Genomic DNA, 15,986 nt, shown 5'->3' on the forward strand with positions numbered 1-15,986 from the left:
TCTTCAACCAATAAGTTTAATTTTCAACCAACAAAGCTTTAGTTTTTAATCAAAAATGGTCAGTCATCGAAAAATACGAATTTTTAACGAAACAGTTGAATCAACAGGGATTAATTTTCTACCAAACAGTTGCATTTTTAAGATAAAATTATTTTTTTACCAAAACAGACGAATTTTCAACAAAATACAAAACTTTTAATTAAAATAATTCAATCCTCAACTACAAGAGATGAATTTTCAAACATCTTTGATGCTTACGAAAATTATACCTAAACTTGTGAAAAATATTAAATAATTTAAAAAATTGCTTTTAAATCTCTCAGATTTTTTTCGATATTGTTATGAGTATTTAAAAAAATTTTGAAGTCTTTTAAAATGTCTTTTGAGAATTGATTTTTCAAAACAAATTTTTTGTTTACTTTTCCCAGGAATTTTAAGAAACGTTGTTTATTTTCTTAAAACTTTAAAATTTTGTTAAAAAGTCTCGAGTTTTTTATTCGCAATCATCCAAAATGTACATTTTATCAAAAAATTTTAAAATCTTATCATGTTTCAAATAATTTTTTGTTGTTGAAATTTTTAAATATTTAAATATTTAAATATTTTTAAATATTAATTGAACTTTTTTTTAAATGTTGTGATTTTGCGGAATTGAAATTTTTGGTTAAAAAGCCTCTTAAAATTTATTTTTCAGCAATTAAACTATTTGTAATTTTCCCAGGAATCTTTAAGCAAATTATTATTCTCTTGATTAAAAAGCTGTTATTTATAAATCTTGAAAAATCAATATTTACAAAAATTTGTAAATCTGTTCAAGTTTTAAGTTAAGTTTAAATCTCTTCGAAACATCAAAATATCTCTTAAAATGATTCTAATTGTTTGATTTTGTGCTTTTGCATAATTGAAAAATTTTGCTTAAAAATCTTTTACATTATTTTTTGACATGTTAGGAAATTATTTTAAATGTTTTGATATATTTTTAAATTTTGGCTTAAGTTTCATTTTTTAAATTAAAAAATCATTTAAATATTTATCAGGAATCTTAAGATTTTTTTTCGTGATTCCCTTGAAACCTTTCAAAGATCTTGAGAAGCTTTATTTCGAAATTTTAAGATTTCTACATTTTTTTGAAACCCTTTTCAAGATTATCAAGATTATCTTTAAATATTTTTAAAGCCTCTAAAACTTATAAATATATTTAAAAATAATTGATTTTTTAAATTAAAAGTTATAGTCTTGCAAAATGAAAAAAATGGTTTTAAAATCTTCCAGTTTCATTTTCGCGATATTTTCAAATATTCAAAACATAAAATTAGTCTTATAGAATGAACTAGTTCATCAAAATTTAAACATTAACGTGAATAATATATTTTTATATTTAGTCCTTACAATTTGCAAGCTGAATTAAATAATGAAAATGTAGTTTTTCATTTTGAATAAAGCTTATAAAACCATATTTTTGTTGCTATTTCAAAGTCACGAAAGAAATTTGAAAAATTGGTCCTGTTACATGGTTAATGGAATATGCAATTCTTTTTTTCTTTTCTTTTTTTTAAATTTTAGAACATCTTTATAAAAGTTTTATTTTGGTAAATTATACAATTTTATATAAAGCGAGTATGAATTTAATGTGGGAGTGGGAGAATAACTCATTTTTATAGGCTTTATAGCTTTAAAATTAAATTAGAAATTCTTGTCGTACAAATTCGTAGAAATTGCTTTCAATTGTTAAAAATTTAACGCGTATAAAATAATTCCAAATAAAAGATTGGGAAAAGCTTAGTAATTAAATATGATAATAAAAAAAGTAATTACAAAATTCCTAAGATCTGTGAATATAGACAAAACAAGTTTTTTCTAGAATCACAGCTACCTTTTGGGCCAATTTATTTGAGTAATTCGATTTTTAATTGAAAGAGTAGAGACAAAATGCAATTTTTTGGATATCTGCTTAATTATACTCAAAAAACAATATCTTTGTCCCCTGAAAATTATTATCGAAAATTTGTTAGCCGAAAAATATTTGATTTTTAATAAATTATAGCATAAATATTTTATTGGTTAGTTTAAATATTAAAAATGTAGTTTTTAATTTCAATCGAGTTTATGAAAAATATATTTTCCATAACGAAGCCTACACTACAAATTGAATAGTATTTCTAAAAATTAGAAACATTCTTAATTTTTTTAATTTTACAGGATTTCGCAAAAATTAAGGAAAAATTTAAGTCAGTTTGAAATATATTGAGGACTTTTGAATAATTCTTAAAATTTTGAGAAATCTTTGAAAATTAAAAAAATGTCGCTTTATATTTTCCACATTTTTTAAAATTTGTAAAAATATTTTGAAATGTTTTAATCCCTTTCTAAATTTTCTGTAAATACTCATTTTTTACATAAAAAGACCCAGGGACCTCAAGAACAGTTTATTTTCGCGAAGCTTTTCGAATTTTGTAAAAAGCATAGAAAATTATTATTATAAATTTCGTAAAATTGAATATTATTTTTTAATCATTTTCAAAATATTTAAAACTTCTAAATATCTGTTAAATTTATTCAAATTTTTCCAAAATTTGTCTTAAAATTCCGAAAAACAAAACGCCATCAAAATCATCCAGATTCTGTTTTGACAATTTTGGAAATCTTTTAAAATATTCTAAAAACTTTAAAAATATTTTCTTAAAATTATTTAAAAACTCAGTTTAAATTATCTCATGCATTTAAGAAATATTTGTTATCATCGTGAAACCTTTCAAAATTCTAAAGAAGCTTCAAAATTTTCATTCACAAACATTCATAAATGTACTTTTTTTTTTAAACTGCTTAGAAATGTTTTCAACTTTTAAATAATTTAAATCGTTTTGAAACTTTTAAACTCAATATTTTTTATGGAACTTTATAATCTTAAAACAAATAAAATTTTCTCTTTGAAATAGTCCACATTCTTTTTCGAAATTTTAGGAAATAATTTAAAGTTTAACAAAAATATTTGTCAATTTTTTTTAAAAGCTTATTTTTTAAATTATGAGAATCTTGTTTATTTTCTTGAAACCTCATACATTTCTTAAAAGTTTCGTAATTTTATAATTTAATTTTTAAGAATTGGATGAAAATTAGATAAATGAAACATTACAATAATATTATATGAGAAAACATTTTAACACGTCTCTTTCAATCTGAAGAAAAATGATTTTTGTTTTTCAGATTTCTGACATCTTGGAAAATGACGTCACAGGCTGGACATTTAAACACCATGCTGCACCATGTGATCAAACCAGTTACATGTGAACTCGACTTGTCATTGGATCAGATGTTTCTTAAATGTCAAGCATGTGAGTTCAATAAAAGTAATAAAAGTTAACAAAAAAGAAGTTTAATATCAAACGAACGGGTGTTTGATAATGCTGATAACCCTAACAGTTACGCGACACGTAAAATATATTTTCGGTCGCCTCCCACTACATGTAGGTGTTTGCACCTTTCTTTTCTAGCCGGTGCAACGGAAAGAGAGGTTATGTTTTTTAGAGCGATTTTTGCGAATTTTGTGATTCCTTAACTTCTTTAATTACTTTATCAGGCTTTAAAATTCAGCGAATTATTATATCTTGTACAGAAGTTCATTACAAATTTATTAGATTGAATTTCGTTGTTGTTTCGAATACAAATATGAGTGATATCGCATGCAGTATTTTTGGAAATAATGATGTTTACTTACGATTTTTTATATCTAAAACAATGCAATATAAATTTATCAGCACTTTCGAATGTCAATCGCGGCATAGCAATGGTGGCTATAAAATAAAAAAGTTTAGAAAATACGACTTCGTATTTTGCAGATTGATACCTGGATTTAATTTTGTTTACATTCGTTATCTCAGAAGGTGTTGTTTAATTTCAAATTTACATTCTATTTCTCAGTTAACTAAGGTTGAAATTATTTTTGCGTGATCTTGAGCCATAATTTAAATGCATGTCATGCATTTTATTTCTAGATTGTGTACGATACAGTATTATTTTCAGTTTATCTGTTTTTAAAAATTAAATTTTATCTTACAATTTTCAGGTATTGAATTAATAAAAAAATTCTTTTCTAATCTCAAAACAATTTGAGACTGACGGCTGGATCGAGAATTTTTTATACCGGGAAAATTTAAATTCAGTCTGATTTCCGTTTTTTTAAAAATTGTAACTTAATTCAATTTTTTAATTTTTTAATTATGAAATCATCCAGTTTACAGTCCGTATTTCTAAAATCTACCAAAATCGACTTAAAACAAAAAAATTGAATAAATCGAAATATTTATTTCCCGTGCAAAATGACGCAAATATTACATTCTTAGCACTTTATTTTTATTAAAAATACTATTTTTTTCTGAAGTTTTCATCATTTGGATTTTCAGTTAAAAAAAAATTAAAGTGAATTTTTGACAGTTATGAATTCCATTCCCAGTTTTCTTACATTCTTAGCCCCTGAACATTCAAGGTAAAAGCAAATTTTGTATTTAAAAGTTTTTCAATTATGAAATCGTTTAGTTTACAATGCGTAATTCTACTATCTTTCTCTTTAGCAATTTATCACTTTGGTTCGTCATTTGCAAAAGTTGATGTTTCAAATTTAAATAATAATTTTAAAACGCAGTTTTAAAGAATTAGAAGGAGAACACTTAAATATTGAATTTAACTCTCAATAGTTGAAAATTCAAGAAAATTTCATTTTGAACAGTTGAATGATCAACTGTTAAAAAATTAATTTGTGTTCTTAACTCTTGATATGCTAAAATTTTAGAGCGTTAATATAAACTTTGATCGTTACAATTTTAATTGTTCCATTTTTTATTTGTGAGCGAAAGTGTTAAATTTCGATGCAAAAATAATAATTGAATAATTATTAAGTTAAAAGTACGTAAAAAAAATGAAGTTTTGCAATTTAGTGGCATTTAATTAAAAATTGTTTAGTTGAAAGGTATTAAAGGCCGAGAATCTGGAATTGTCAGGAAATTTGTATGTGCATGGAACCCCCTGAAAATGGCTGGAAAATTTGTTTAAAGTCGAGGAATTTTTTCAATGGCGTTCTTAATTTTCTGTTTGCTTGTGATATAAAAATGTGTAGCGATGATTCTTCATTTGTAAAAGTACCTTTATATTCCTGTCTAAAAATTATCCTATTCAGATGAAAATTCAAGTATTTTAATGCAAAACCACATGTCTTTATCAAAATTCATTCTTTTTGGTAGAAAATTAATCTTCTTGGGTAAAAATTATATTTTTTCTTGAAAATTTGAAAGCTTGTTTGCAAGGTTTTCACTCTCTTGGTTAAATTTTTGTTTTTTCGTTGAAAATTCTACTGTTTTTGATTAAAAATTAAAAAAATGTTTTTTTTTTTAAATATCAACTAACACATTTTTCGTTCAGAGCGCATTTTTTTAAATCACAATTGAATCGCTTGGTTGACAGTTAAATTTTTGTTTCTGTTGAATATTCATAATTTTAATTCAAAATTCATCTTCTTGATTGAAAAAACGAGCTATTTTTATGAAAATTCGTTATTTTTTGACTAAAAATTAATTTTTTACTGATAATTTAACTATTTTAGTAGAAACTTAAACTATTTTGTTAAACATTTTTTTACGGAAAATGAACTTTTTTAAAGAGATAATTTAACTATTTAATGTTTTTGGTTAAAAAATGATCTTTTCAATTGAAAATTCATCTTATTGAATAAAAATTAATTTATTCTAGTTAAATATTATCATTTTAGATAAAAATTAAAAATTTTTGAAGATCAATCTTTTTAATTAAAAGTTCATAACATTGTTTGAAAGTGTAACTATTTCAATTGAATACTGAATAATTCTCGTTGAAAATTCTTTTCTTAAGTTGAAAATTAATTTTTTTAACACATATTTAACTATTCAGTTCTCAGTTCCCATTTTTTTATCTTCGTTAAAAATTCGTCTTTTTTGGTAGAAATTAATCTTTTTTGTTCAAAATTGTCGAATATTCATCATCTTAGTTGAAAATTCATCCGTTTGTTTAAAAATTAATTTTGTTTACCTGAAAATTGAATGAATTCATTTTTCGCTAGAAGTTGGTCTATTTTAGTTCAAAATTCAGCTATTTGGTTATAAATTTATCTTTTTTAGTTGAAAATTCAACGTTTTTGTTGAAAATCCATGTACTTTGTTGAAAAATGGTCTTTTTCGGTAGAGAATTAATTTTCTCGTTTGAAAATTCATCTTTGAGTTTGAAAATTAAATTATTATAGTTAAATATTAATCATTTAAGTTAAAAATTCATCCCTTTAGTTTAAAATTAAAATTTTTTTGGTTAAAAATGTTTTTTTTTTTAAATTAAGAATTTAATTAGGCCAGTGGAAGATTCACAATTTTATTTGAAAATTCATTACTTTATTTGAAAATTTGTTTGTTTTTTGGTGGAAAAATTAATTTTTTGACTCAAAATATAATTATTCCATTTTCTGTTGAATACTTTTAGTTTCTAATTCAAAATTCAACTATTTGGTTGAAAATTGATAGGTTTTATTTAAAAATTTAACTATTTGGCTGAGAATTCATGTATTTTGTTGAAAAATCGTCTTTTTTATAGAAAAATAATCCTTTTTGTTGAAAATTCAACTACTTAATTAGAAATTCATCTATCTTGTTGAAAATGCAATATTTTTACATGTAAAGTTATGAATTTCAAGAGGTTTAAATTAAATATAGTTCCCACATTATTTTACCTAAATTTGCACTGAATTTTAAGCATTAGAAGGTCAAACAGAAATTTGTTTGAATTATTATTTAAATTCTTGGGCTTCAGGGAAAAAATGTAAGAACTGATTTATTAGAATTGTAGTATCATTCAACTATTTAATTAATCGATAATACTAATCTATTTAAAAATATCTTATACTATAATTCGCCAAAGCCTTCTGAATTGAACCTTCTAATTGAATCTCTAGAATTGTTTTAAAAATTCTAAGTATTTTAATGGCTCCGCACAATGAAAAATTATATCAGGAAAAAACTTGAGATACCTGGGAAAACCCTGGAATTGTCAGAGTTTTTTTGTTCAGGTTTCGAGTAGACATCCTGTTATTTCAATAAAAATTTTAAATTGCAGATTGTAAAACGGCATAAATTTGAAGAACGCTGGAAGAGAATCAAAATGTCGAACGCGACATTACCGCCATGCAGAAGCGATCCAGTCATAATGAAACTGGACACACCGGAGTTCCACTCAATTTTCACTCCAGAGTTAAATACACTCAGTGAATTATTCAAAAAGTATGATCACGAGATACGAGTAGCAGGAGGCGCTGTGCGTGATATTTTAAGAGGGATGAGACCCACGGATCTCGATTTTGCGACAACAGCAACTCCAGAGCAAATGAAGGAAATGTTTACGAAAGAAAATGTAAGAATGGTGAATTCCAACGGCGAAAGACACGGTACAATAACCCCAAGAATAAACGACAAAGAAAACTTTGAAGTCACATCGCTCAGGGTTGATGTAGTCACAGATGGGCGACATGCCGAAGTTCTTTTCACAAAAGACTGGAAGCTCGATGCGAACAGAAGAGATTTAACCATTAATTCAATGTTCCTTGGATTCGATGGAAGTGTTTATGATTATTTTTATGGATATGATGATCTCAAGAAGAGAAAAGTCGCGTTCGTGGGAGATGCTGCGACCAGAATCCAGGAAGATTATCTCAGGATTTTGAGGTAAAACCTTCTTTTCTTTCCCTAAATGTCTCATTTTTTGCTGAAAAAAATATTATAAGAAACTCAGTATCTCCTATAATTTTTTCGAGTTTTTAGGAATTTCGTTATAGAAAATCGTTATGTAGGAAACGATTAGGGGCTAATAATAATTGGAATAAATAATATAAAAATATTTATTTAATTTATTTAAAAAAAGACAACCCATAAAGGAATTATTTATTTTGGACGGCTCAAAATTTTATTTGAATCTCTTGAAATCTTGGAAATCTGTAGAAACTATTTAAATTCCCTTGAAAATGAAATAAAATAAATTAAAGTTCCTTAACATACTTTAAAATAACTACAAAATTTTTCTAAATCTCTTGTTTAATTTCTTTAAATTCTTTTGAATCTTTTGAAATAACTTAAAATATTTAAAATTCTTTTAAATTCACTTGAAATACATTCAAATCTTTAAAAATTGAAAAAATGTATTATGATAAGTAGAAATAATTCGAAATTGAAGACCTGTAATTCTCTTTCATTTTTTAAACCGTAAACCCAGAAATCTAGAATTATTCATGAGAACCTTGAATTTTTTTATTTTTTTATTCTTGGTTTATAAAACTTTTTTTTCTTAATTCAAAGAGTAATTGAAATATTTTAGTCTTAGTATGTTTTTTATAAGCTTTTAGTATTTTCATAATTAAAATGTGGTAAAGGATGTTCAAGTATAGATTTTTAATGATATTCGACTTACAAGTTATTGAAAAAAAACATTCCACTTTTTGGTGTACACCCGATGCCTAGATTTCAAACATTTGGCTTAAAAGATATCGCAAAGGCGTGTAGGGTAGACGGTAGACTTCAAATATTTTAGAAAATTTCAAAAGATTTTAAAGATTCTGAAATATTTCAAAGGTTTCAATTCGTTTCAAAAGACTTCACAAATAAATCAGAAAGATTTTAAATATTGCAAAGGATTTTAAATGTTTCACAAGGATTCAAAAGATTTCACAAAGGCGTGTGCATTAAATTTCAAAGATTTAAAAAGATTTCGAGCTATTTTAAAAGATTCTAAGCTATTTTGAAAGATTCCAAAATATTTTAGAAAATTTCAAAAGGTCTCACCAAAATTTCAAATAGTTCAAAATATTTCACAAAGATTTCAAACTATCTTAAAAGGTTTTAAAAGATTTCAAAAATGATTTCAAAGATTTCACATGGATTCAAAAGATTATAAATGATTTTAAAAGGGGTCAAAATATTTTAGAAAATTTTAAAAGGTCTCACAGAGATTTCAAACTAATAAACTAATAATAATCAATAATAAACAAACTAATAATTAAAATATTTGAAACGATTTCAGAAGATTCCATAAAGGTTTTAATCGGTTTCAAAATACTTCCAAAATATTTTTAAAAGATTAAAAATATTTAGAATGATTTTAAGGATTTCAAAGATTTCATATGAATTAAAAAAATTTCAGAAAGAAAAATTCCAAAAGATTTCAAGCGATTTTAAAAGGTTTTCAAACGTTTAAAAATATTTCAAAAAAATGTTCAAACGGTTTCAAAAGATTTAAAAAAATTCCTAAAGATTTCAAGGATTTTATAAATTTCATCAAGGTTTTAATCGGTTTCAAAAGACTTCCAAAATATTTTTTTAAATATTTAAAATATTTAAAATGATTTTAAGGATTTGAAAGATTTCATATGAATTAAAACAATTTCAGAAAGACGTGTAGATCAGGTTTTGAAATTCCAAAAGATTTCAAGCGATTTTAAAAGGTTTCAAAATATTTTGGAAATTTTAAAAAGATTTCACAAAAATTTCAAACATTTAAAAATACTTCAAAAAAAATTTTTAAACGGTTTCAAAAGATTTTAGAAGATTTCTAAAGATTTCAAGGATTTTGCGAAGATTCAAAAAATTTCAGAGAGAGTTGTAGAACATCATGGAAATATTTGAAACGATTTTAGAAGATTTCATAATGATTTTAATCGGTTTCAAAAAATTAAAAAATTACTCAAAAATATTAAAAATATTTAAAATGCTATTAAGGGTTTCAAAGATTTCATATGAATTCAAAAAATTTCAGAGAGACGTGTACATCAGATTTTGAAATTCGAAAAGATTTCAAGCGATTTTAAAAGGTTTCAAAATATTTTGAAATTTCTAAAGATTTCAAGCAATTTTAAAATGTTTGAAAATATTTTGGAAATTTTCAAAAGATTTCAAATATTTCATTGAGACCACAGGATTCAAACAATTTCACAAAGGCGTGTAAATCAGATTAAAAAATATTTCAACATATTTTAGAAGATTAAAAAAAATGCACAAAGATTTCAAACGATTTCAAAAAGTTTAAAAAGATTTTAGAAGATTTCAAAGATCTCACAAAGATTCTAAAGATTTCATTGAAGCGTGTACATCAGATTTGAAACAATTTCAAAAATATTCACAAGGATTTTAATGATTTAAAAATATTTCAGATTTCATTCGGTTTCAAAAGACTTCGCAAAGATCTCAGATTTCAAATGATTTGAAGGATTTCAAAGTTTTCAAAAGGAATGTATGTCGTATTTTAAAGATTTCGAGCGATTTCAAAACATTTTAGAAGATTTATAATTATTATACAAAGATTTTAAGCGATTTCAATATATTAAAAAAGATTTCAAAAGATTTCACAAAGATCTCAATGATCTCACAAAGATTAAAAGACTTCACAAATATTCAAAAGCATGTACATCAGATTTGAAACGATTTCAAAAGTTTCATATTAATTCCAAATGAATACAAAGATTTCAAAGATTTCACAAAGCCGTGCATGTTAGATTTGAAGGATTTCAAGCGAGTTTGAAAGGTTTCATAATATTTTAGAATATTTCAAAGATCTCACAAATATTTCAAGGATTTCACAAAGATTCAAAAGATTTCACAGGGGCATGTAAATCAGATTTTAAACAATTTCAGAAGTATTTACAAGGATTTCAAATTTTTAAAAATATTTCAATAATTTCAATCGATTTCAAAAGACTTCGAAAAGATCTTAGGTTAATTCCAAATAATATAAAAAATTTCAAAGATTTCACAAAGGCGTGTATATCAGATTTCATAAGATTTAAGCGATTTTAAAAGGTTTCAAAATATTTTAGAAGATTTAAAGATATTTTACAAAGATTCCAAACGATTTCAAAATATTTTACGAGATTGCAATAATTTTAAAGCTTTACATACATTTTTTATTGAAATTCGACGTCATCATTTCGGGCAGTGAAAAATTGAAAAATATTCTCGAAGTCTGAAATAACCATTAAATTAGTCTTTTTAATAATTCTAAAAAGTCAAAAATTTTCTAATAAATTGGATTACTTAAGTATTTATTAAAATGCAACAGTAAAGAAATTGTTGGCCAACAAAAAGTGCCATCTCATTTTTTACAGCTATAACTAATGGCTATTTCATTATTTGATGTAAAAAAAGGAGAGCTGGAAAATCGTGACATCTTAGTTTGGAAAACCCTTAAAAGACCTTGAATTTTATTCCTAAGAATCGCTAGATACCCTGCTTTAAGTCGAGCTTAATGTCTTTGGAAATCCTCATAAGTGCTTTGAAATCCGTAAATTTAAAAAAAAATTTTTTTGAATCTGTTTAAATAGCCTAAAATCTTTATAATATTTTTAATCCCGTAAAATCTTGTAAAAAGGCTTGGAATCCGTGTAAGTACTTTGAAATATCTTGATATCCCTCGCATTTTTTTGTAATCTCTTAAAATTCCCGCAAATTATTATTATTATTACATTATTATTAACATCGTGAGATGTTTCGAAATTTTACGTAATTCCTTGGAATTCTTTGAAATTCACAATAGGTGGAAATTCTTTAAAATTCCTTATATTGATAGAAATTCGTTGATGTATTTGAAATCTTTGAAGTCCTGTAAAATTCCTTGAAATAATTTGAAATCCCACGTCAAGTAAATTCATAAATCATTCGTTTGTAGTTTCTCTACTTCGTTTATCAATTCTTTTATTATTTAAACATTATTTACTTCTAAACTGATTTTCTTATAATGTATTTTTATACTGATTTTTCCAGAATCGTAAAAAATATAAGAAATTAATTCTTCGAAAATTATAATAGGCCTATGCTGCATTTCGTGCAATATATCTTTCGCAAGGAAGTCCTCTATTTAAGCCAAAAACTTAAAATTTAAAGAATAACATCACGTGCAATATTTAGCCCTTTTTTTATAGCAAAAATCAAATTCCTTTCTTCAAATGCGTGAACATGCAACGTCCGGTTTTCAGCTATAAAACTGCCTAGAAAAATGTTGCATGCAATAAAGTCTTCGACGTAATTGGTCTACGATCACGATATTGCATGTGATAATATATAGAACTTTACAATTGTCCTATTACGTCTAATGTGCCCTACAAATTATGTGAACTATTTTAAGCACACCTAAAAGACTACATGACTTTATAAAATCTCTTTGCAAATTTCAAAGTACCCATATCATCAGTCGCGCTATACGCGCGCTTTTAGTTTTTAGATTTGGATCTAAGCATCATTTTTAATACAAGAAACAATTATCGAATAACTTCTTATCTGTTAAAAGTTTTTTAACTCCTAAATTCAAGCTAAAATTGTGTTCTGAGATCTGAGAACAAGGAATAGTTTTTTTCGAAAATGATATGAATATAATTTTACTAAGACTCTTGAGAAAATTCAAAACGATGTTTAAAGATTTCAGATTTGTTGAGAAAGAATCTAGACAATTTTGAAGATAACTTTTTTTTATTTTACAAAATATTAGGAAAAATGTGATTTAGTTCAAAAGATATTTAGAAGTTTGGAATTAATTTAAAAATATTTGATACATTTTCAGAAATCTTTCTAATCTCTTGAACTGACTCGAGTTTTAAATCTTTTACATTTTTTAAAAATGTTTTAAAATTTTATTTGAAAATTAATTTTTCAAAAGAAAACATTATTTTTAATTTTCCCAGAAATTTAAAGATATTTATCCTTTTTTTATACTTTTTTCACAAATTTTCATATTTGTTAAATGTTTCTTGCAATTACTCGATTAAAAAAATTTAATCTTGCCACTTTGAAACATTTTGTTCTAAAATCTTCTACAGTTCCGAAATTTTAGGAAATTATTTGAAATTTTTTAAAACAATTTTTTAAATTTTCTCTTAAAATTAATTAAAAAAAAATCATTTAACATTTTTCCACGAATTTGAAGAAATAAAAAAAAATCCGGAATTTCTAAATATTTTTTAAAATGATTGGAATTTCAAAAAAAAAAAAAAAAAAAAACATTGTAAATTTTCAAAGTAATATAAAGAAATTTTTTTCGTTCTCTTGAAACCTTTCAAAATTCTTTAAAAGCTTCCTTTTTTCCAAATCTACATTTTTTCATTTTTTTTCAATATTTAAAAGTTTTTAATTATTTTTGAATCGTTTCAAAACTCCTTAATATTTATGAAACTTACTTCAACTTTATAGAAAATGTTGTAATCTTGCAAAATTTTACTTCTAAAATTCTTATATTCTTTTTCCTGAAAAATTAAAAAAAAATTGTTTTCAAATATTTCCGATTCTTTTCAGCACATTTATAAATCTTGTTTTTATTCTAAAATAAAATCTATATTTTGTTGAAAGTTAAACTTGTTTGTTAAAATCTCATCTCTTTGGTTGAAAATTTAATCTTTCTATCTTTGGTTGAAAATTCATTATTTGGTTAAATTAAAACTACTCGGTTGAAATTTAAACTCCTTTGTTAAAAGTACAAATTTTTTATGTGAAATCCATATTTATTAAAGTTGAAGAAATACTCCTTTTAAAAAATTGGAAATAGTTGATCTCATTGCTGATATTTTAGAATATTTAATTTTAAATTAAGTATAGTGTATAAACTTTATAAGTTCGTTTAAGTTTTGATATTTGAAAATGAAGATTTTAATTTTAAACAAGTTTATGAACTGACAAAATTAAATTTTCTATCTCAAATTGATGGATACCTCAGTTTTATTGATTTATGAGTAATAATTTATAACAGTATTTAGATAAACTTACATTTCTCGTAAACCTGAAGTTTGCGGACTCTTTTTTTCTAAATGGCAAAAAAATTAAAGATTTCTCCAATCACGAACACGGGCTTACCGGCAATACTAATTCCAAATGGTTTCAAGTAATTTCGAGATAGTTTCGAGAATTAAACGAAATCAGCGCCATGTGCATTTAAATAATTGATAATGTGATAACACCATTTTCATAGGAATTTTTTTCAGGTACTTCAGGTTTTACGGGAGGATAGCAGAAAATCCACATAATCACGACGAGAGTACAATACAAGCAATTAAAGACACTGTCGAAGGTCTCGAGGTAATCTCTGGCGAGAGAATTTGGGCCGAATGGGCAAAAATCTTGACCGGAAATTTTTACAGAGAGTTGAGCCTAAAAATGTTAGAATGTGGCTTGGCCAAATATGTGGGCCTTCCGGATAAGCCCGACATTGAAAATTTCGAAAGAGTTTGCAAACGAGCATTAGCTGAAAATATTTCCTTCAGGCCTATCACTCTTATAACATCATTGTTGAAGAATCAAAACGAGGTGATGGATTTGCACGCGAGATTAAAATTCTCCGCGTTCGAAAGAGACTTGGCCACTTTTCTCGTCGAGCACAGGGACGACATCACTTGCGAGAAGCCGTTGAAACCTTATTATCTTATGGTTTTGAATACCAAAGGGAAGGTCAAAGTCATGACGGAGTATATAATTGAATTGTTAAAATACAGAGGACAATTTGATCTGCTCAAGGAGTTTGAGAATTGGACGCTGCCTCGATTTCCAGTCGGTGGTTCGATGCTTAGGTCCCATGTTTCACATCCTAAGCAAATAGGAAATTTACTATCAGCCTTAAAAGAAATTTGGGTAGATAGTGATTTTAAATTGACTCAGGATGAATTAATGAAAGAGGTACCGCGAATTGTTTCTGATATAGAAGATAGGATAGTTGAAAATAAATAGTTTCCGATTTAGGTACGTTTTTCATTTCTTGATATTTTTGTATTTATTTATAATATACGAGACCTAGGAATGTATTTTGTTGGTATTGGCTTACTTTTTTAGATTTCAATTTTACAAAGTTTAAAATGAGCGATGAGATACTTTTTTTAAGGTTCAAGTACAAATTTTCTGGGATACAATTACCAATTATAGAATTAACAATGTTTCTACTATTCCTCTATTTTTCCTTTTTTCAGAGCTCCTCTTTTTTCCTTGTTTTAAAAAACTTCACCTTTTTTCCTTTTTATCGTTTTTTTCTCGCTTAAATGCGAACTGAGAGTTGATAGAATCTAATGAGAAAATCCAATTATTTTTGTTTGAGAGTTAAATCCTTTCAATTCAAAAGCCCACTATTATATTTTTGGTTCAGGATTCATTCCTTTCTGTTAAAAATTATTGTATTTGGTTGAAAATTGAATAATTTTGTTGAATATTGAATTTTTTTACTTTAAGGCATATTCTTTTGTCAGAAAATATAAATACTTGATTCAAAGTTTAAATACTTCGTTAAAAATTCATTTTATTGGTTGAAAATTGTACTATTTTGTTGAAAATCAGTTTTTTTAAAAGTGAAAATTAGTTTTTTAACTGAAAAATTAACTTCCATTTTTTGTTGAAAGTTCATCGTTTCTAGCTTTTTAATTTAGCTGTTAAATTTTGCATTGAGGATTCATCTTTTTCGGTTGGAAATTGAAATATTTGGTAGAAAATTCATGTATTTTGTTAAAAATTAGTTTTTTAAAAATTTTTACTGTTTTTGTTTAAAACTCGATTTCAAATTAAAATCTGTTTTGGTTGAAATATCAATATATTTGGTTTTTGGTTAAAGTTTAATCTTTTTTGTTGAAAAATTCGATCATTTTGTTGAAAATTCATTTTTATAGGTTGAAAATGTAACTATTTGGTTCACAATTCAACTTTTTTGTTGAAAATTCGTATCTTCTGTTTGAAAATTCAACTATTTGGATACGGAATACATCTTTCTTGTTTAAAAATGAACTTTTTGGACAAAAATTCATCTTTGTGGTTTGCAAAATCAGCTTTTTGCTAAAGCATTTGACTTTTTAGCTTGAAAAATCAACCCTTTTGTTTAAAATTCATCTCAGTTGGTAGAAAATCTGTTTTGTATTTTCGAATTGAAAATTCGGCTGTTTTGTAGAAAATTCATCTTTTTGGCTTGAGAATTCTATTATT

The 15,986-nt window shown here is 25.1% G+C and overlaps 1 protein-coding gene across 3 annotated transcripts; it reads left to right on the forward strand.

Moving 5' to 3' along the window:
- Nucleotides 1–3,233: 3,233 nt before the first annotated feature.
- Nucleotides 3,234–14,764, forward strand: LOC117180861 (CCA tRNA nucleotidyltransferase 1, mitochondrial). Of its 3 annotated transcripts, none has more exons than XM_033373412.1 (3): nucleotides 3,234–3,332; nucleotides 7,126–7,730; nucleotides 14,015–14,764. In XM_033373412.1, exons 2-3 carry the CDS (start codon nucleotides 7,171–7,173, stop codon nucleotides 14,751–14,753), a joined length of 1,299 nt encoding a protein of 432 aa, XP_033229303.1. In that variant the 5' UTR covers nucleotides 3,234–3,332; nucleotides 7,126–7,170; the 3' UTR covers nucleotides 14,754–14,764. The 3 variants fall into 3 exon arrangements, with proteins under 3 accessions (XP_033229303.1, XP_033229302.1, XP_033229304.1); XM_033373411.1 differs by having other exon boundaries at nucleotides 3,309–3,464; XM_033373413.1 differs by lacking the exon at nucleotides 3,234–3,332 and adding an exon at nucleotides 3,794–3,881.
- The last annotated feature ends 1,222 nt before the right edge of the window (nucleotides 14,765–15,986 follow it).

Source organism: Belonocnema kinseyi, chromosome 9 (genome assembly GCF_010883055.1).
Source record: "Belonocnema kinseyi isolate 2016_QV_RU_SX_M_011 chromosome 9, B_treatae_v1, whole genome shotgun sequence".
NCBI lineage: Eukaryota > Metazoa > Arthropoda > Insecta > Hymenoptera > Cynipidae > Belonocnema > Belonocnema kinseyi.

Coding starts and splice junctions, on each gene's coding strand:
- LOC117180861 (XM_033373411.1), top strand. CDS start 3,402: ATGCTGATAACCCTAACAGTTACGCGACACGTAAAATATATTTTCGGT. Junction 3,465..7,125: donor TCGGTCGCCTCCCACTACAT/GTAGGTGTTTGC, acceptor TTTAAATTGCAG/ATTGTAAAACGGCATAAATT. Junction 7,731..14,014: donor GATTATCTCAGGATTTTGAG/GTAAAACCTTCT, acceptor AATTTTTTTCAG/GTACTTCAGGTTTTACGGGA.